Consider the following 21496-nt stretch of genomic DNA (forward strand, 5'->3'; position numbering starts at 1 on the left):
TCTTTACTTCTGGGAGACTCTGCCTCTCTAAGACATCCCTTTTATAGCTAATACTGTTACAGACCTGATGTCAATTAAATTAATTAGTTGCTAGATGTTCTCCCAGCTGAATCTTTTCAAAATTTCTTTGTTGTCCCTGTGCCAACTTTTTTGAGACCTGTAGCAGGCATCAAATTTGAAATGTGCTTTCCTGTAGCTCAAATAGTAGAGCATGGCGCTAGCAACGCCAAGATCACGGGTTCGATTCCCAGGGAAAGCAAGAGCTGATAAAAATGTAAAAACTGTAACTTGAATGCAATGTAAGTCGCTTTGGATAAAAGCGTCTGCTAAATGCAAATGCAAAAATGAGCTCACTTAGTGGATAAAATTGTAAAATTTCTCTGTTTAAACATTTGTTATGTTCTCCATGTTCTATTGTGAATAAAATATTGGCTCGTGTGATTTGAAAGTCTTAGTTTTCATTTCATTCAAATTTAATATTATAGGATTTTCATTAAGACCCTAATGAAAACTTGTGGAAAATGGGTTTTAACTATTTAGAGGAACAGGAAGAAATAATTAAAAACACTTACATTCTAACATACAGCTCTTAGACTGCACAGAATAGAGAAACATTGCCGATTTTGCAAAAGTTATGAGTAATGAAAGTCATTTTTCTTACAATATCTGACAGCAACAGAAGATAAGATGATATAGTTTAGTCCACAATCCATCTTATCAGTTACTCCTAAACTCCTTATAAGAAAGAAGGGGTTTCTGGTCTAGGTAGAACCAATGGGATACATGTGCTCACATATGATTTTGCTAATTTTTGTAGCCACATGTACCAGAACTGCTGCTCAAAATCCTGTCGGCTGACTGGTTTTCTCATTGCATTACAGACAACATGAGGATGTGCTCCAGATACTTTAGCAAGGACTGTATACTGTAGTTATAAGTAGGTGCTGCATTGAGAGACTATTGAGACTGTATTAAAAATGGTACTGTATTAAAATAAACTTGTTTCTGGTAATTCATTTGGATTGTGTTGTAGTTCAGTGTAAAGTCTGTGTTTTATTGTAAACAGTGTTAGTAGCAGATGGGAATCTGTAAAGAGTAACCAGCAGCCTTTTTACTACACTTAAATCCTGCTTTTTGATAGATTTGATTTATATAACTCTTTGAAAAATTTATGTTTTTATTAACTTATAACCAGATTATTATTGCTTTTATTGCTCCTCACATTACTAAAGAAAATATCTGCATTCTTGACACTGTTAAAATATTCCACTCATATCCTGAAGAGGGAGCAAGAGATGAGGAAGCTGACAGAGAAAGTGAAACTATTACAACTGGATCTGTTTTGTTATATGAGGAAGTGAAGTGCATTGAGAGAGAAAAACAGTGAGTATCACGATTTCACAATTATCTTTGATAGTCAAAATCAATCCAGACTGATTTAAAGTGAAGTACAGCAGCAGGATCAGATATTCTGAAAGTAGTTCAAATGACATTAGGAGATAAAACACAGAGTCTGTAAATCGTCTGATTCCAGCTTTACTTTCATTTTAACACAGTGCTCGTCTGAACTTGTTCTGCAGTTTGTGAATAATGTGATTCTGTTTAAATAATATCCGGATGAAATACGATACGATTCACCTCTATTAAGCCGGGCTGTGCTATTTTCGTCCAGTTTTGAGCCGAATTCTGGCTCGTGCGACTCTTTTTTTTTTTTTTTTGTCGGGCCCTATTTCAGCTTTGTCGTGTGTCGTTTATCGTGCAGTGTTTGCTCGGTGTACAGGGGGAAATGATCGATTAGCCTCTCCCGACAGGCAATCGGATGGTCGGGTGAATTTCTGACATATCACCCCTCGTGAGGGTATCGCACAGCTGAAGCAGAGCTACGAACCACTGTCCTAAACTGCTTTTTCCCTCACTGCGCCTGCGCGGAAATAGAGCCATTTAATCTTTAATGCGGTAAGAAAGAAAACGAAAAAAAAGGAAGATCTTTTGATAAAATTATGTTATTATCACGGGAAATGTGAATCATTGCCCACAGTGGCGTAACTTTGCTTTGAAAAGTGGTGGGGACACCGCACAAAACGTTTTGCTATTTGTTTATTTAATAACCGAATTTACTTGGGGACTGAGTTCAGAGTTGGAAATGCACTTAATTTCCACATGCATCACATTCACAAATATGTCTATAAACATCCAAATAAGCAAAACGTAACATTCACAATGTGAATGTTACGTTTTGCTTATCACAACACATCCAGGGTAGCTAATATCAATCAAAATACGCAAGATAAATATGGTGAACTTACCATTTCATGGTCAGCTCAGCTGCAGCGCATTCATTAATTGCACTATTGTGTGTGTATTACGATTCATTCTACTTTGAATTACTTGCATATGTTCTGACAAATTACTTGCATATGTTCTGGCATAAGCCGGACAACTTGCTAAAAGTAGGTGTGATCAATGCACGCGCTGAACGAAGAATCAACATTACGTCAAGAGTCAAGACAAGCCCACAAAATGTTTCCTCATCCAATCAAATAATTTAACCAATCCTGAACTACGCAAAACCTTGTGTAAAACATGAATGAGAGTTAATTTGTGTTTAAAATGGTTAAACTACCTTTATTAATTAAATAATTAAATAAATGAAATTGTTTTGACGAATGTTTTTTTTTATTACGTTTTTATAAAAGCTCTATTTTTTCCTCCCCCACCCGCATGTAAAGGCTAGTTAACGGTAAATGTTGCTACCTATAGCATAAATGTTAAAACATCAACAAAATGTCCAAAAGAAAGTGTGGAAGTGATATAAGAAGCTTTTTAGTGAAGCAGCCACGCACAGTAAAGGCCATTGCACACTGAGTCCGAATTTTTCGTCCAAAATTTTCGCACGTTGAAAAATAAATACGACCTCACGTTGTCAATCACGTTTGCACACTGCCTCCGAAATTGTCGTCCGTCAAAAAAAAAATTCGGATCGGGTTCGATTTTTTGCGTTTTTCGCATCCGTATAAAGCATTTTGAGATGCTTTGAGAAGGTGTTTTGACAATTCAGAGCCACCGTACAAGCGAAATCCAAAAGTGTCAGACAAATTAATACACTTCCTCTTGCAGCACAGAGCACTTTATGACAAACAAATTGCGGAATACAAAGATACAGAATATAAAGAACTGCTGTAGCCTATTTTTTTATGCCTGGCGCGCACCTTTCCGATGCAGCAGTTCGGGGTGTGTGTGTGTGTGTGTCTGTTGGTGTATCCATACCTCAGACAGTCTCTGTTCAGGATAAATTGGTTCACGGAAATTAGTGGTCTTCTTTTTAATATGTGGATTCAGTATCGCTAGCAAAGTATCAAACTGAGGCACTGACATCCTGAAATAAACTTTGAATCTCTCGGGATAATCCCGCTGCTCTTTGATAAGGAGGTGGAACTCTCCTTCCTCTCTGCGCAATCTAAAGATTGGATGGACCCAATATTTCCTTTTTCTTTTTTTTTAAAAGAGAGAGGCCAACAAAATCATCCTCACTGCTTGAAGACATTTTGTATAGTTTTGCGAATTCTTTCGCAACGGATTACTTAAAACGCATTGGACTCAGTGTGCAAGGTCTCTGTGCGTGACGAATTTTTAAGATTGCGAATGCGAAAAAACGCATGCGAAAATTTCGGACTCAGTGTGCAGAGACCTTAAAACTAAAATACAGTATTAACATTGTAGACTACAAATAATTTTTAAGAGAGGTACAGGATCTGTAGACTAATTAATTATAGGGAAAGGAAACTACATATCCCATGGCGCATATCGCGTATCTCGCGATAGTTTCACAACGAGACTTAATATTCATCTTTGAGGATGTTGAAAAGCTTCTGACCGGCGGAAAAATTTGTTAAATGAATGAATTAGATTACGAAGAGTGACGATTTGTAGATGGTGCTTTTCCTTTAATACATACCTTACGCAATCTATTTTTCAGTTACTTTTTAAAAGTGGTGGGGACAATATCGAGCCTGGTAAAAAGTGGTGGGGACATGTCCCACCCGTCCCACCCGTAAATTACGCCTATGATTGCCCATCATTTTGCAATTAGTAATATAGACAAACAAGTCGCAGCATTACCAGCTTCACTAACAGTACTGTAAGTTACAGTAGGGCCTACTGAAAGTAAAGCTGGCAATGCTATTTATAATTAAAATTCAACTGAAAAGTTGGAAAAACATGTAAAATAACTATATGTTTAAAAGAGAATAAAAAATAACATCAAAAATAGATCGGTCCTGTATTTTGTTTATTAATTCATGCTGTGGTTCTACTATGTTGTCTGTTGACACTGTGGAACATTCTACTAACGTTAAGGAAACTGGGCATTTTTATATTCAAATGTTACAAATCAACATTCCTAGAATGTTACAAATCAACGTTCCTGGAATGTTACAAATCAACATTCCTAGAATGTTGAATTTTAAAACAAAATTAAGTTGAAAGAACGTTTGAGGAACATCATACGTTTTAAAACGTTCCTCTAACGTCAAGAAAACTGGTCATTTTTTTATGTTCCCAAAACCAATAATGAATATTTGTAGAACGTTCTTATAACAAAATTCTGTTAGCTGCGTGATGCTTTTTATTTTTTAATTATTTTTTTAAGCTATCTCTGGCTATCGTCCATATACTGTGTCATCATCTGCGCAACTCGAGTATTTCACACGTATATAAAACAGCTGCAACAAAAATATTCCTTGTGTTTTTCATAAAAACATGAATTACCACGATAGGGGTATATTCTGTTGGGTTCTTCAGAGAAGCACTTGTCTTTTTTAACAAGCAGCACAGTGTTTGACCTAAAATATTTTTGATGGTAATAATAGATGTATGAAACTTACATTTCACTGACTCTGTATAATTGTGTAAGTGAAGATTAAAAATCTTGAATCTTGAATGAAAACATGACGAAGGATTCACATTAAACTCACCCATTTTTTTATGTCCACAGACATACCAGGCCAATAAAAGCACTTGTTTATGGCATCCAGGGTTTTTAATGCCACAGTGAGCACCTATTTATTGGGCTGCTGTGGAGCTCTTCAAAAATTTCTTGGGCACTTTTTTTCGTGCTGACCACTTTTGCCAAAGTACCTTCTTTTTTTATATAATACAAAGCTTCATCTAAAAAGTTAAAAAATCATTATAAACAACCAGTGAAGCCACTAAATCCAGGTGTACATTTTACATTACTTTCAAAAATTTGAAATATAAACTTATCTTGTCTGGAAAGACCCTGAGGTATCTTTCCAAATCTTTTAAAGTCTGTCAGTGCTTTGAATTCAGCCTCATCCATCTTCAACACAACAGTGCAAAATCTAATAAGTGAGTCCTATACAGCAGCAGGATCAGATATTCTGAAAGTAGTTAAAATGACATTAGGAGATAAAACACAGAGTCTGTAAATCGTCTGATTCCAGCTTTACTTTCATTTTAACACAGTGCTCGTCTGAACTTGTTACGCAGTTTGTGAATAATGTGATTCTGTTTAAATAATATCCGGATGAAATAGTTTTTCATGTGTGCAGGTCATTACTGAGGACTGACTGATGAGACAGAGCTGGATTTGAGAAAATTAACTGCTGAGATGATTCATAACTCACTCTGTGTATCAACATCTGTATCTGCTTTTAGATGAAACCATGGCCTCCAGAATGAATCTCTCTGAAGAACATCACACACCGATAAAGACAGTCAAGAGGTGAGAAAACTGAATATGTTTCACATTTTTAATGTTCAGAAACAATAAATGCATGCTACAATAACACGATTTCAACCGTGCCCCTCAGATCTTTGAGTCAAGTGGATTTTGAATGCAGCTTCCAAAAGACACAAATAGCTGATTAATATATTTTTGTCTCTGATAAACGATCACACCGGTGTGATTAGATGTTCGGTGCTAAATTCAAATCTGTGTTTGCTCAACTTCACTGTCTGGCACGGAGCCAGAGACTGCTGTGTTTTTAGCTCCAGCACTGCGCATTATGACCAATCACACATGATTCTGTTGAGCTCATGAGTACAATGACCAATAAGAGGCATTCAGATGAGTGTTTTATTCAGTGTGAGCGCTCCCTGAATGAATTCTGCTCTCATGAGTACAATGACCAGCAGCTCCAGTGGCGCAGATGCTAAATCACTTATGGGAGGATTTTTGACGCGATCGACTAGACTTTATTTCTCCCTTTTCAAATCTCATATCACATCGTAAAGGCATTTATTTTTAATAAAAATGAAAGAAATAACCAAAAAGTTGAAAATACAGTAACGGGTAGGCAGGGTTAGGGTAGGTGTAGGGAGGGCTTTATTGTATCAATAAGGTGGCATCCATTTAATAACCTGAATTAAAATGCTAATTTACACTCAATACGTTATTATTGCATACTGGTTTATAATGTATTACAATACTGAAGTCCATTGCTATTTGAAGGTAAGAAAAATGACTGCAATTTGAACTGAGGAGGGCCTATAATCAGTCCAGGGCACCTCTGCGTCATCATCCGTCCCTGCACCAGTGTCTCTGTATTGCTCTATTTTACTCTGTATTGCTCTATTTTATAATGCATGAATGAAGAGGGCACATGGGCCAGATCCTTTTATTGATAGAAAATAATACTTTAATCTTTTAACTCTCAAGACACAACACAGTCCTCCATGAAAAAAAAATAACATTAAAAAAATATGTACATCGGTTGCAGATATTTCTATGTTCTTTCAACATAATTGATCTCCGTTTATGTTCCCTAACTCCGTGTAGAGCTCAGATCCATCCACAGCGAGAGCCTAAATGGTGATGGGTGCGAATCAGTTCCCTTTCAGTCGCTCACGTTCGACGTAGCGCCCCCGCCCCGCCGCGCGGGTATAAGCAGGAAGCGGGCGCACGCACACATTGTCTTTCGCTTCGGAGCCGAGCTTTCACTTCCGAACTCTACAGTAAGACTGCCTTGAGAACAAGAAGAGGACTCTCCTGGTGTTGGTGTGACGGCGCGATCAGCGGTGGCCGCGAGCATTGCAGCTCACAACTGCTGTGTGTCGGTCCGGTGGGCGTTTCCCTGTGTGTTCATTCACACCGTGGCTACCCCTGGGTGCCTCAGCACTAGAGAGTTATTTTCTATTTTTTGTTTTCACTAAAAGAGCAACACAAGCGTGACCCTGCGTCTTTTTCAAGATGTCATTCCGCTTGTGCGTTTCTGGATGCCGTCATTCCCTGGCGCCAGCAGATGGCCACAGTAGTTGCCTCTCGTGTTTGGGCCTTCAACACGCTGAGGCAGCTTTTGTGGATAGTTCGTGTTCCCATTGCGGGAATATGACTATCTCAGCGCTTAGATCGAGACTCGCTTACCTCAAGGGAGGTGCAGTCCCCTCGCCTATGCCCCGATCTAGTGTTTATTCTGCCCCGAAGTATAGACCTACTTCGGTGCATGACCAGGGTGATCTGAGGATTACCGTGAGGGCTTCCCCGTCGAGTCAACCTCCGCGGGCCCCTCATGCCTCACAAGCGCTGCTGCCACTGGAGTCCCTTGGCGAACGTCTTGGTCCTTCTCCGGAACGACCAGCCGTTTCCTTTGGGGCTCCTCCTGACGACCAGATGTCGATCGCAGCATCGGAGGGGGAGCTTCAGTCCTCTGGAGATGATGACTCGGCTGCGTTACCTCCCTCGGGGCGTGTGGCGTCCGAGCCGGATCCAGAATGGGCGGCTATGCTTTCCCGGGCGCTGAGAAGGTTGGGCTTGTGTGGATCCCTCCACCACGTCCCGAACCTTCTCGGTTGGACGATTGGTTTCTCGGGGCGGGCCGTGCTGGTTCTCAGTGCGCCGCCCCGGTACCTTTCTTTCCGGAGGTGCATAAGGAGCTTTCTAGGACGTGGAAGGCACCGTATAGTGCCCGAAGCCGTTCTACTGGCTCCTCCCCCCTCGCCACCCTCGACGGCGGGGCAGCTGAGGGGTATGTGGATATCCCTCCAGTGGAGCGGGCCGTCGCGATGCAACTGTGTCCGGCGTCCGCTTCCTCTTGGCGGGGTAATCCGCGCCTCCCGTACAGGGCCTGTAGGTTCTCGTCCGGTCTAACGGCGAGGGCTTACAAGGCCTGTGGACAGGCTGCTTCCGCCCTCCATGCCATGGCGCTCTTGCAGGTCCACCAGGCCCAGGCGCTCATGGACATGAACGAGGGTGGTTCTGACCCAGAGCTCCTTCGGGAGCTCCGTGTGGCAACCGACCTCGCCCTCCGGGCGACGAACGAAACTGCACGTTCAGTCGGTCAGGCGATGTCCACCTTGGTGGTCCAGGAGCGCCACCTTTGGCTCAACCTGGCGGATATGAGGGACGCCGATAAATATCGGTTCCTGGATGCCCCTCTTTCCCGGGTTGGGTTGTTCGGCGACGCGGTCGAGAGCTTTGCCCAGCAGTTCTCGGCCGCACAGAAGCAGACGGAGGCCATCCGGCACATCCTGCCCCGGCGGACCGCTGCTGCATTCTCCCGTCCACCGGCCGCAGATCCTTCGTCTACTCGTCGCCGAGGTCGGCCTTCTGCGGCGTCCTCCGCTCCCGCTAAGGATACGTGCCCAAGGTTCCTACCACTCCCTTCCGGGACCAGGTAGTGAACCCTCAAGCGCTGCCTTCGGAGGAGGCAGACCCAGCCCTGGCTTTTCTCTGTCCCGTTCGCGCTCTGCGTCTGTACGTGGACAGAACGCAAAGCCTCAGGACCTCAGATCAGCTCTTCGTCTGTTACGGAGGCCAGCAGAAAGGGAAGGCTGTCTCCAAGCAGAGGATGGCCCACTGGATAGTGGATGCCATCGCCTTGGCTTACGAAGTCCAAGGCGTGCCCTGCCCACCTGGGTTGAAAGCACTCCACTAGGGGTGTCGCTTCTTCCTGGGCGCTGGCACACGGCGCCTCGCTGACAGACATCTGTAGAGCTGCGGGCTGGGCGACACCTAACACGTTCGTAGGTTTTATAGCTTACGTGTTGAGCCGGTTTCTTCCTGTGTACTCGCTTCTTCTAGCCGGTAACATCGAAGCTCCCGCCTTAGTGTCGGCTTGCTGCGCCACTCCCTTCCTAGGAACGGATACGTGCGCTTTGTACTCCAGTCGAGTTCCCCACTTGGCGAAGCCTGTGAGTTCCTCCGCACCCCTTCGGCAGTCGGACGTTGCGGAGCGTCCGACGCCAGGCCTAGTGCTCGTATGCTTGTGTAACTTGTGCTAGGCTGGGTTCCATATGTGTGTTCCCTGCGGCTATCCCATATGTGTATTCTTCCACGACCAGCTTCCTGCGGTGAGCCCGTGTCTTCCCTTGGCAGAGTCTGCTCTGCCGTCACTGTCCGGTGTGTCTCCCCCTTCGGGTGGAGACACCCCAGTGACATTCCATATGTTGCACTGCCCCCTCGGCCAGTCCATATGTGTATTCTCCACATGTTACCCCCCTTCGGGCAGGATGTGGCTCCGCAGCGTCCTTTCCCCTGGGAAGGTACGCTTTCCCAGTGTTATTAAGAGTTCACTGTGTGGGGTGTAATGGAACAGCAGTTGAACTCCCTCTACGCAGGTCTTCCGCCCCAGCAGTTGGGGGGCTGAGAGTCTTGCGTAGGGCGCTGGAAGTGGCAGCAACCGTGGCGTTTTCCATGGGATCCCAATTACGTCGTCACTTCGACGTTACGTCGAATGTGAGCGACTGAAAGGGAACGTCTCGGTTACTAATGTAACCCTCGTTCTCTGAAGGAGGGAACGGGAGACGTAACGTCCCGTCACCACTGTTGCTGACCATCGCTGCATGGCCGTCACAAATCTCGGCTCCTCAGCGAAAAACAATGTGTGCATGCGCCCACTTCCTGTTTATACCCGCGCGGCGGGGCGGGGGCGCGTGACGCGTTCACGCACGCCAACGTTCATTGGCTTGTTCTGTAGATACTCGAAGTTGATAGGGCTCTCTGAAGTGATCCCAATTACGTCGTCACGTCGACGTTACGTCTCCCGTTCCCTCCTTCAGGGAACGAGGGTTACATTAGTAACCGAGACGTTTCCTTCACAAAGGAGCGGGGTTTCTGAAGAACTCATAACTACATTATTTAGCTTCAACATGACTAATTCTATGTGATTGAACATCCTTACAGAATAAATACATGGTACATGATTCAAATATGTTTAGATGAGGAACATAAATTAATCATGTAGGAAATATGAAATGCATATTTAAAAATTCAACAACCTCCCCATCGCCATTTTTCAGTGAAAGATGAACATTAAAGGGAGTGTGAAACAGTAAAGGTGTTTCTGTCAGAGCAGTGTGAGATTTTCAGAAACAGTTTGTATTGCTGTTGTGTTTCAGTCTGTGTGAGAATGACTCTCCTGAACCCAGCTATGTGTCCATCAAGAGTGACGCGTCAATGGGTCATCCAATTCATTTCAGCTCGGGAGAATCATCTGCTGATCTGAGGTGCTGTTTAGTTTACAGTATAATAAATATATATAATATATTCATTCATTTACTGATCTGTATTAAATACTTCCATACATGTTTATATGCATATATTTACATGTTTTTAACTACAGTCAAAAACATGAAGGACCAGAATTACATTCAGCAAAGAAGAACTTAGACTCCATTTTCAAGGTTGGTTTTGTGTGTCTGTGTGTGTATGTGCGTGTCTGTGTGTGTGTGTGTGTGTGTATGTGCGTATGTGTGTGTGTGTGTGTGTGTGTGTGTGAGTGTGTATGTCCATCCCAACACAATAACTCTCTGGGTAAAAGTATTAAGAAATGGGGAAATCTGTGAAATCCTCTCTGTAATAGTCACATTTACTTTCCTATCAATGTAAGATAATTTGTAGGCCACTATAAAGCAGATCAATGATCACTAAAGTAGAGAAGCTGGATCCATATGTAACCTGACTGCTGCACAAAGATGAACATCAATCTAGCAAACAGCCAATCCAGTCAAACTCCCTCTTTTAACCTCAGTATCTGTAGACGCTGATGTCTGAGCAAACAGTGGAAGTTATTAGCAGGTGTGATATAATTCAGTTATGTTTAGTATTCATGCCTTTGACTAAACAAAATAATATTCACTATTTCAGGAGCTTGAGCAGAACATCATCTCTGTGATGAAGAGTGAGCTGAAAGGTTTTAAGAGACTACTGAGTCCAGATTACCCAGAATGCTCTGAAAGAGACCATTATGCTGACGAGGGTCATATCAGAGTCAGAGAGGGGCTTCTGAAGATCACACTGTTCATCCTGAGGAAGATGAACCAGACAGACCTCGCTAACACACTACAGACCAGTAAGAGCTCTGGATCAGCTGATTATAGCCTGTGTTTTTATTATGAACCTTCTGTCTCTGAATCTCATGACACAATCTAATATCTAACATATCAAACCTAAAAATACATTTCTAAAATATTGCTCTGCCAATAACAAGAATTATTTCCTTTGCTCAGAACTGATGCCTGTGTATCAACAAAAACTCAGATCCAGACTACAGGATAAATATCGGAGAATCAATGAAGGACTGTCCAATCATGGAGACTCAACGCGTCTGAATGAGATCTACACAGAGCTCTACATCACAGAGGGAGGCAGTGGAGAGGTCAATAATGAACATGAGGTGAGACAGATTGAGACAGTGTCCAGGAGACCAGAGACACAGGAGACACCAATCAACTGCAATGACATATTTAAACCCTCACCTGGACAAGACAAACCCATCAGAACTGTGCTGACTAAAGGAGTCGCTGGAATTGGAAAAACAGTCTCTGTGCAGAAGTTCATTCTGGACTGGGCTGAAGGAAAAGCCAATCAGGATGTTCATTTCATATTTCCACTTCCTTTCAGGGAGCTGAATCTGATACAGAAAAATCTCAGCCTTAAGCAACTTCTAAACCACCTTCACACAGAAACAAAAGAATTTAAGTCAGCAGATTATGATGACTACAAAGTCATGTTCATTTTTGATGGTCTGGATGAGTGTCGACTGCGTCTAGATTTCCAAAACAATCGGAGCTTGTCTGATGTGACAGAATCAGCCTCAGTGGATGTGCTGCTGACCAACCTCATCAAGGGGAATCTACTTCCTTCTGCTCTCCTCTGGATCACCTCTCGACCAGCAGCAGCCAATCAGATCCCTCCTGAGTGTGTCCACCAGGTCACAGAGGTACGAGGATTCAACGACCCTCAGAAGGAGGAATATTTCAGGAAGAGAATAAATGATCCGAGTCTGGCTGATAGGATCGTCACACAAATCCGATCATCAAGAAGTCTGTTCATCATGTGTCACATCCCAGTCTTCTGCTGGATTTCAGCCGCTGTTCTGGAGAGGATGATGGGTAAAGCAGAGAGAGCAGAGATTCCCAAGACTCTCACACAAATGTTCACACACTTCCTGATCTTTCAGACCAAACTGAAGACTCAGAAGTACGATGGGAAATATGAACTTGATTCTGATCAGGCTAGAAAGACTATTCTGTCTCTAGGAAAACTGGCTTTTGAACAGCTGGAAAAAGGGAACCTGATCTTCTATGAAGAGGACCTGAAAGAGAGCGGCATTGATGTCAGAGAAGTGTCAGTGTACTCAGGAGTTTGTACCCAGATCTTCAGAGAGGAGTCTGGACTGCAGCTGGGGAAGGTGTACAGCTTTGTTCATCTGAGTATTCAGGAGTTTCTTGCTGCTTTATTCAAGCTGCTGTCCTTTTCTGAACAAAACACAGGACTGAGGAATAAGTTCAGATCAACAATGACCAGTTTACTGAAGAGTGAAGTGGACAAGGCCTTACAGAGTGAGAACGGACACTGGGACCTTTTCCTCCGGTTCCTTCTAGGTCTCTCACTAGAGTCTAATCAGACTCTCTTACAAGGCCTCCTGAGAAAGACAGTAAGCAGCTCTCAGATCAATCAGGACACAGCTGAATACATCAAACAGAAGATCAGGAAGAATCCGTCTCCAGAGAAATTCATCAATCTGTTCCACTGTCTGAATGAACTGAATGATCGTTCACTGGAGCAGGAGGTACAAACATACGTCAGCGGAACAGGTGTCTATCGTCTCTCTGGAGTCTATCCGTCTCCTGCTCAGTGGTCGGCTCTGGTGTTTGTGCTGCTGAATTCAGAAGAAGAGCTGGATGAGTTTAATCTGAGTAAATATGATCGATCAGAAGAAGGTCTCCTGAGGCTGCTGCCAGTGATCAAAGCATCTAGAAAGATTGAGTGAGTATTTTACAGTGTCTTTGTTTTATTAACTTTATTGTAAACAGTAGGCCTGTGTTTCTCTACACTGTGTGTGAGTGTGTGAGTGAGTGTGTGCATGAGTGTGCGCGTGAGTGTGTGCATGAGTGAGTGTGTGTGTGTGCGTGTGTGTTAGGTGTGGGCGTAGCCTGATAAGATCGATACTTTAGGTTATTTTTTTCTCCTATACACTTAATAACATTATTTAATACATACCACAAAGTGTAGACATTTCTGTGTGTGTATTAGCCGCTCTTTTCACATCTCGTATGAAACATTGCTGCTCCTCTCCTGCTAAACTGTGTTTGGTTGTCATGCCATCACGTGACTCAGCGGCTCCGAGCTCAGGCTCACACTTAATACTTGGTGTCTCAGGTTGAGTGAGTGTGTGTTTGTATGTGTGTGTGTGTGTGTTCTGGTGTTCATCTCGCTGTGGGGACATGAGTCTGTTTACTCATAAAATATAACTATATAAAAAATAATAATAATAGTGATAATAATATTGCACTTTTAGTTTTTTAAATAATAAACTAAATAATCAAGTGTGATAATATTATTTCCCAGATAGCACGCGTACGTCTGCAAGATGTCTGTTAAAGATCTCTTGATCTGGAAAGCATCTGCTGTCTACAAACATCTGGCAGATGTCTGTAAGATGTCAGTTTTACATGGATTCTAAATCATAAACATCTTAAAGACATCTAATAGACGTCTATTTGACATCTAAAAGGAAACGTCCTATAGACGTATTGCAGATGAGCAAACACCCTAAAAAATATGTCTTGCAGATGTAAATGCAGACATCAAATAGACGTCTCCGAGATGTACGTGTGCTACCAGGGTTAATTTTTAAATAAAAATGGAGTATTACTTACAAATACAATTATTTTATAGTAAACATAAAAACAAAATGCTAACATTTTGGCATATATTATTATTATTTAAATTTATTGTTTTCAAACGTAAAATCAGCAAGCTTTTATTTTGGCGGGTTGCCAGTAAGTAAGTATATGCTCTTCCATATAATTGTCTACAAAAATTCTAAGTCATCTTCATTAGTGTTACGGGGTTGACGAGACGTGCGGATCCATTTGCAAAGCTTTATTACAAAACGTGGTCAAGACAGGCAGGGTCAATAAACAGCAGACAGGTATGGCAGAGGCAAGACACAGAGCAATCCGAAGGGCAGCGTGGGTCGACGATCAGCAAACAGTATCCAGAGGGCTAGGCATAGAGAATAATCCAGGAGAACGAGCAATAATCCAAACGAGCAGTAAACAGTCCAAACAGGGCAAGGCAGAGAGAATAATCCAGGAGAACAGGCAGGAATCAGAACACAGGAAATCAACATGGAAAACAAGGAACGCTTGGTAAGGTAGCTAGGCTAGACAATACTTGGCAGAGAGCAAGAGGAAGTCCCAGGTTAATATAGGCTGTGTCCAAATTCAGGGTCTGCATCCTCCTTAGGATCCTTCCTACCCGGTTGAAGGAGGAGGGATCCTCCGAAGTCCGCAAAACCCGGAAGTCGGTGTTTGTGAATTTGGACAGCCTACCCTTCTTTCAGTTCCCTCCCTTACCGGTTGCTCATATCCTGTCGCCTAGCAACCGTGACAGCGCCAAGCAAGAAGCGGGAAAATGGACAAACAAAGAGTTATTCTCCTCATTTTAATTCTTTTGGAAGAAATAAAGCAATTAAATAAATTAAATACTTTCTTTGCTCGTTGTCGGAGAGTTTTTTATATCAGACTACAAGACAGTCACATCCAGGTAAGCCATTATAGCCTATTTTTATTTGTTTTTAAGTATTCTACTAATTTCTCCTACAAATTCATTGAGCCGAAGCATAAACTTTAGCTTGTTTTGTCAGAGAAACTCCTCTCCCACTCCGCTACCGCTCGCTTCGTCCACCATTACGCTCTGCCGAAAAGAATTATGGGATAGGTAGGACGGGAAAGGATCCACCACACCCATCCTTCCAATTCGGGGAAAAGGAGGACGTATTTGTGGGCCGCATTTGAAGGATCCTACGAATTTGGACAGCCTTCGTCGCGGCGCTGTGACGTAACATCCTTCAAATGAGTACTCCGAAGGATGCAGACCCTGAATTTGGACACAGCCATAGTGTGATTGCGAGATGGTTCTCAGGTGTGGGTGTGATCAGTGTGATGGATGATGGGAAATGGAGTCCAATGTGCTGTGTAGTGTGAAAGTCCATGTTGTGAGCGGGTGACCTCTGGTGGTGAGTGAGTGGAAGTGCATGGCCAGGATTCATAACAATTAGTAAGTAAAGAAGTATTTTCAAAAACTTTACATTATATATCATCAAATGTATTTTAGGAAATTACAAAAAACCTCAAGGCAACATTGTATCGTAATGGAATCACATGAGGCCACGCAGGCCTGCTAGGTTATAATACAAGTATATGATATTTGTAAGGAAAAGAGTTAGAATTATCTAAACGTATTTGCATTTTTGTACAATTTTGTAATGCATTTGTAAAAATAGTAATTCAGATACTATATATGCACATATTATGATTTTTCTGTTGAGAGGAATTGCTTTCACAAGCAGTGAGGTGTCATTAGTGAGGAAGGAGATTTTACATGTGTGTGCGTGTGTGTGTGTGTGTGTGTGTGTGTGTATGTGTGTGTGTGTGTGTGCATATGTGTGTGTGTGTGTGTGTGTGTGTGTGTTCATCTCGTTGTGAGGACATGAGTCTGTTTACACAGTCACGTCATGAGGACCTCTTGCGTTGTAGGGACTAAAAGTCAGGTCCCCATCAGGGAAAGCATATAAACAGAGGTGCTTATAAGTTTTTCAGCCTGGTTCATATGAGAACCTGGAGATTTGGTTTAGTCCTCACACAGGCCACGGCATGTAGTGTGACCCATAAAATATAACTATAAAAAATAAATTAATAATAGTGATAATAATATTGCACTTTATTTAGATTTTTAAAAAATAAAATAATAAACTAAATAATCAAGTGTGATAATATTATTTAATTTTAAAATAAAAATGGAGTATTACTTATAAATACAATTATTTTATAGCTTAAAAATAAAATGCTAATATTTTGGCATATATTATTATTATTAGAATTTTCATCATTTTCAAAGGTGAAATCAGCGAGCTTTTATTTTGGCGGGTTGCCGGCAAGTAAGTATATGCGCTTAGATTGAAGAGCGTTAGTGAATGAAATGTCACAGTTTTGCTTTGAAAACGGCAGCGGCTAGCCTAGATTATGCTTTCAGTTTGAATAGAAATCATATACAGTACAGTTTGAATAGAAGAGCTGTTCTGAAGCTGCTGGGCGGAGTTTCAGCGTTGGCTCATAACACACGTTTATCCGTGAATCCGTGTGAAGCTCGTGCTCAGCTGCGCCCCCAAACATTTCTGAGCGGTACTGCGCGCGCTTCTCCACACACACATTCTCCATATATGGTCACAGCCCCGCCCACTTCCTCTCCTCATTAGCAACCATATCATCAGCGATATGAAACTATGATTATTAAATGAACACTTCACACGGACGAGGACAAGAAGATTGTTTACAGCAGATACCGACTCAAGGAGATTGTTTGCAGGAGATGCTAAAGTTAAAGAAGAAAAAGTCAAACACAAGGTAAGCACATTTTAAACCAATTAGGCTAATTAGATCTAAAGTTGTAGGCTAGCTAGTTAGCATTAGCTCTAATTAACTGTTGAGGCTAAGGCCTAAAGTTAAGTGTGGCCTGAAATATTTCTCTGTTTTTAAGTTGGTGATCGCATAATCATACAATTTAATGTTTAAGAATGATTTTTGACTGGAAAGCTTTATCAAATCATTTTTATTCTCTTTCTTTTTTTTTCAGATTGAAATACCGTCACGAATCAGCCCTCTTAAGGATGCCATGCATCATGTTGTCACAAAGTCAGACAAAGCTAAATTAGAGGAGAAGTACATCAACGCAGTGAAAGGTAAGGTGGTGTCTGGTATGATTTATCAGTTAATAATTACTATAATATGTAACAATAACCTTATAAGTATGTAATGCAAAACTTCTGGGTATGTTAATTAGTAGGGTGAGCAGGATTGCTATATTGCCTAAAATATGCAGGTTTTGTCTGTTTTCACTGTGCAGATGGATCGTTGTATGACATTATTTCAGGCGAGCTATAGAGAGCAGAGCAGACGGCTCCTTATGCTTCAAATCACTCTCGCGGTACTTTGGTGTCGTACAAACAACAAACACGTGCGCGTATTTGATCCCTTTGATCCTTCTCACCTTCTCACGCGCCACAATTAGTCCATTATGTACAATACCTGCATGTTATTGGACACACTACTTTGGATGTTTGAGGCAATATGCAAATCCTGGCCAGGACGTGTCCTGTATAAATGGCACATATGGCCACCCCATTAATTAGGAACCTGGGGGCGTATTACAGAAAGATCCGAACTTTAAAATCTTGTCTTATCTGTTTGGTAACCATGGTAATTTCAGTTAGGACCACATTTAGGACAAAAGCTATTACAAAACATTTCCTAAGTGCGTTATCCTATCTTAACTATAGATAGGAAAGGGGTATTACAGAAACCTCCTAACTTGACAAAAAAACCCTAAAAACTGTCTTAACTTTAGGACAACCCCACAGCTGTCCTAACTTCAAAATTATCTGGAAAGCTAACAGAAAGAAAAAAAAAAACGCTTACAACTGTGCTGTCCGACAATGGTATTACATTTATTAATAGTTGAAAATGAAGAATGAAGATGTTTAATGGTAGAAAGACTCTTGGAGGACCCTGAAGATGTGTTATATTTTGATGACAAAACATTTATAAGTAATTACAGACTGCCGCACAACATATTAAAGTTAGCACAGAAACTGCAACTAGCATTATAGAGACCAACAAAAGTGTCACGGAGCATTACTGGTTGTAGTGCAAGTGACTAATGCCTTACGTTTTTTTGCAAAAGGCGATTTTCCCTTATCAGCAGCTTGAGCAGTGTTGGTTGCTTGGTAACAGACCTGAGAGTGGATTGTCGAGCTTGATTATGCCATTTAAGATTTCCTAACTAGAGATAAGATACTATTTTGTAAGATAGGATAAGAATCCCAAATCAAGTTAAGATTTGCTTCTGTAATACGAATTTAAGAATTAAATTAAATTAAACCCCCCTGGGTTGCAGAATATTTTAAATAAGATACTATTGATGTGTTCTGTGTGCAATTATCATCCTTTATCTGCAAGATTTTTATATATAATTATTTATTTAAAAACATGTCCCTTCATTCTCCCAGTGTCAAACTGGTGTAACAACCCCTCCCAGTGTCCAGAGGTGTCTTACCCGGACATTTACTCGTACCTCATCGAGTCACCAGGTGAGCCAGTGAATGATTTTAGTTCGTATTTGAAAGTAAATCTCTTTAAATGTATATATTATGTCTTTATATTTAGAGTACTGAGAGCACTTTTCTGTCCAGCCATACAACTAGCCTAGCTTAGCTTTCGATAGCATCATCCGTAATTCATGATATTTCCATAACAGCAAGATATGGATTAAGACATAAGACAAGATATGGCCACTGGGTGGGGTTGTTACACCAATTTGACGCTGGGAGAATGAAGGGACATGTTTTTAAATTGACCAAATTAAGTTTGTGGACGTATCTTTCACGCTCTACGGCAGTCAGGGTGGACATATAATTACTTGACATGTTTAATCTCAGTGATTTCTTAAGTTATTCTCACCTGCCGGCTGTGTACGGACGCTGCTTTGTGCCGCTATTTTGTATTGAAGTCTATGGGAAGTCTAGTTTATTTTCCCCTAAAAAGGGGCGGTGACTAAATGGACAGTGAAGTTCCCGGATGTGCCGGTAGTACGTATGGTAGAACCAACAGCAGACTGACATCTGACCAATCAGAGCAGAGTAGAGACTCAGAAAGGAGGTTTTAGTGAGACTGAATCCTTGAACAAACTCTGATGCTGTTTATGAGAAAAATAAAGTCTTTTTTTTTTAACCTTGGACACAGGTAAGCTTATTATATGAGACCTCTAAAGCTAAATTAGACGCTTGAAATAAAGTAGGAGAGCACTTTTTAACATTCAGACCAGATCACTAAATGTTTTTCTCGCTCTTTACCGTTTTGAAATGTTTCTATCAAAACTTTTATGATTTGAACACTTTGCTGCAGAACTGTTGCTGCCAGCATCCATAAATGGTTCTTCTCTACACATGAATTTCAAGATCATAATGCTCAGAAACCCATCTGTAGTTGTCTGTAGGGTAACTTGGTTGATTCTAGAGTCTACTCTGTGCTTTAAGTGGGACTAGTAGTAACTGTAGTTGTTCTAATAATTGAAACATCAGTAACCCCTGGACCGGTTTAATGAGTGGATTGATGCATAGAAATAACTTACAGGGAAGACATTGTTCCTAATTTATCTCTTCCTTTTCACCAATGATCATTTCAGGGCAGCTGACTGAATGTAAAAATTGCTGTTTGATTGACAATGTAATTCTATTTATAGGTAGAGTACAGATAATTTTACTTGCACTATAGACGCTGATTTAAATACTGATTATAGGATCCAGAACTTCAGATTGTAATTCCAGCATACACTCTTAATCATTTCTTTTCTTCTGATCACTTTAAGGTGAAACTACCCAGAAGAAAACTCCCTGGCAACAGGCAGAGGTGCAGGCGGTGGAAAGATACCTGAAGAGATTCATCACATCTGGCACTGGACCATCAAAGAGTGACTGTGAGAAATGCTTGAAAGCTGAACCAGAAGCTCGGAGGAACCGCGATTGGAAGACCATAACATTTAACGTTTATAATCGCATTACAGCTTATAAAAAGAAACTGCAGATAATACTGTGAAGATGCAACTATCTGGCATGGCAGGTTTTGTTTAAAGAAGAAATACAATAACTTTATTGTTAAACCAGTGCACAAAGGCACAAGCTGAAAAGCATTGGTCTAACAAAAGTTGTTCTTAAGTTGTCATTTTTGTTGAAATTCATGTCTGTTAAAGTTGTTTTATATATATATATATATATATATATATATATATATATATATATATATATATATACACATACATACATACATACATACAGGTGCTGGTCATAAAATTAGAATATCATGAAAAAGTTGATTTATTTCAGTAATACCATTGAAAAAGTGAAACTTGTATATTAGATCCATTCATTACACACAGACTGATATATTTCAAACGATTATTTCCTTTAATTTTGACGATTATAACTGACAACTAATGAAAGTCCCAAATTCAGTATCCCAGAAAATTAGAATATTGTGAAAATGTTCAATATTGAAGACCCCTGGTGCCACACTCTAATCAGCTAATTAACTCAAAACACCTGCAAAAGCCTTTAAATGGTCTCTCAGTCTAGTTCTGTAGGCTACACAATCATGGGGAAGACTGCTGACTTAACAGTTGTCCAAAAGATGACCATTGACACCTTGCACAAGGAGGGCAAGACACAAAAGGTCATTGCTAAAGAGGCTGGCTGTTCACAGAGCTCTGTGTCCAAGCACATTAATAGAGAGGCGAAGGGAAGGACAGGATGTGGTAGAAAAAAGTGTACAAGCAATAGGGATAACCGTACCCTGGAGAGGATTGTGAAACAAAACCATTCAAAAATGTGGGGGAGATTCACAAAGAGTGGGCTGCAGCTGGAGTCAGTGCTTCAAGAACCACCACGCACAGACGTATGCAAGACATGAGTTTCAGCTGTCGCATTCCTTGTGTCAAGCCACTCTTGAACAAGAGACAGCGTCAGAAGCGTCTTGACTGGACTGCTGCTGAGTGGTCCAAAGTTATGTTCTCTGATGAAAGTAAATTTTGCATTTCCTTTGGAAATCAAGGTCCCAGAGTCTGGAGGAAGAGAGGAGAGGCACATAATCCACGTTGCTTGAGGTCCAGTGTAAAGTTTGATGGTTTGGGGTGCCATGTCATCTGCTGGTGTTGGTCCATTGTGTTTTCTGAGGTCCAAGGTCAACGCAGCCGTCTACCAGGAAATTTTAGAGCACTTCATGCTTCCTGCTGCTGACCAACTTTATGGAGATGCAGATTTCATTTTCCAACAGGACTTGGCACCTGCACACACTGCCAAAGCTACCAGTACCTGGTTTAAGGACCATGGTATCCCTGTTCTTGATTGGCCAGCAAACTCGCCTGACCTTAACCCCATAGAAAACCTATGGGGTATTGTGAAGAGGAAGATGCAATACG

The 21496-nt window shown here is 41.4% G+C and overlaps 1 protein-coding gene across 2 annotated transcripts in view; it reads left to right on the forward strand.

Moving 5' to 3' along the window:
• Positions 1–1309: 1309 nt before the first annotated feature.
• LOC306874663 (NLR family CARD domain-containing protein 3-like) overlaps positions 1310–21496 on the forward strand; it is a 59825-nt gene continuing 39638 nt past the window's right edge. Inside the window, exons 1-6 of one of the 2 annotated variants that reach the window (XM_079424866.1) lie at positions 1310–1383; positions 5571–5743; positions 10357–10464; positions 10581–10641; positions 11105–11309; positions 11467–13228. In XM_079424866.1, the coding sequence (XP_079280992.1) occupies positions 5685–5743; positions 10357–10464; positions 10581–10641; positions 11105–11309; positions 11467–13228 (2195 nt within the window). In that variant the 5' untranslated portion in view covers positions 1310–1383; positions 5571–5684. The remainder of the gene's footprint in view (positions 1384–5570; positions 5744–10356; positions 10465–10580; positions 10642–11104; positions 11310–11466; positions 13229–21496) is intronic. The other variant, XM_079424865.1, reaches the window with a different exon arrangement.

The sequence above is a fragment of the Barbus barbus genome, assembly GCF_936440315.1.
Source record: "Barbus barbus genome assembly, chromosome: 9".
Taxonomy (NCBI): Eukaryota; Metazoa; Chordata; class Actinopteri; order Cypriniformes; family Cyprinidae; genus Barbus; species Barbus barbus.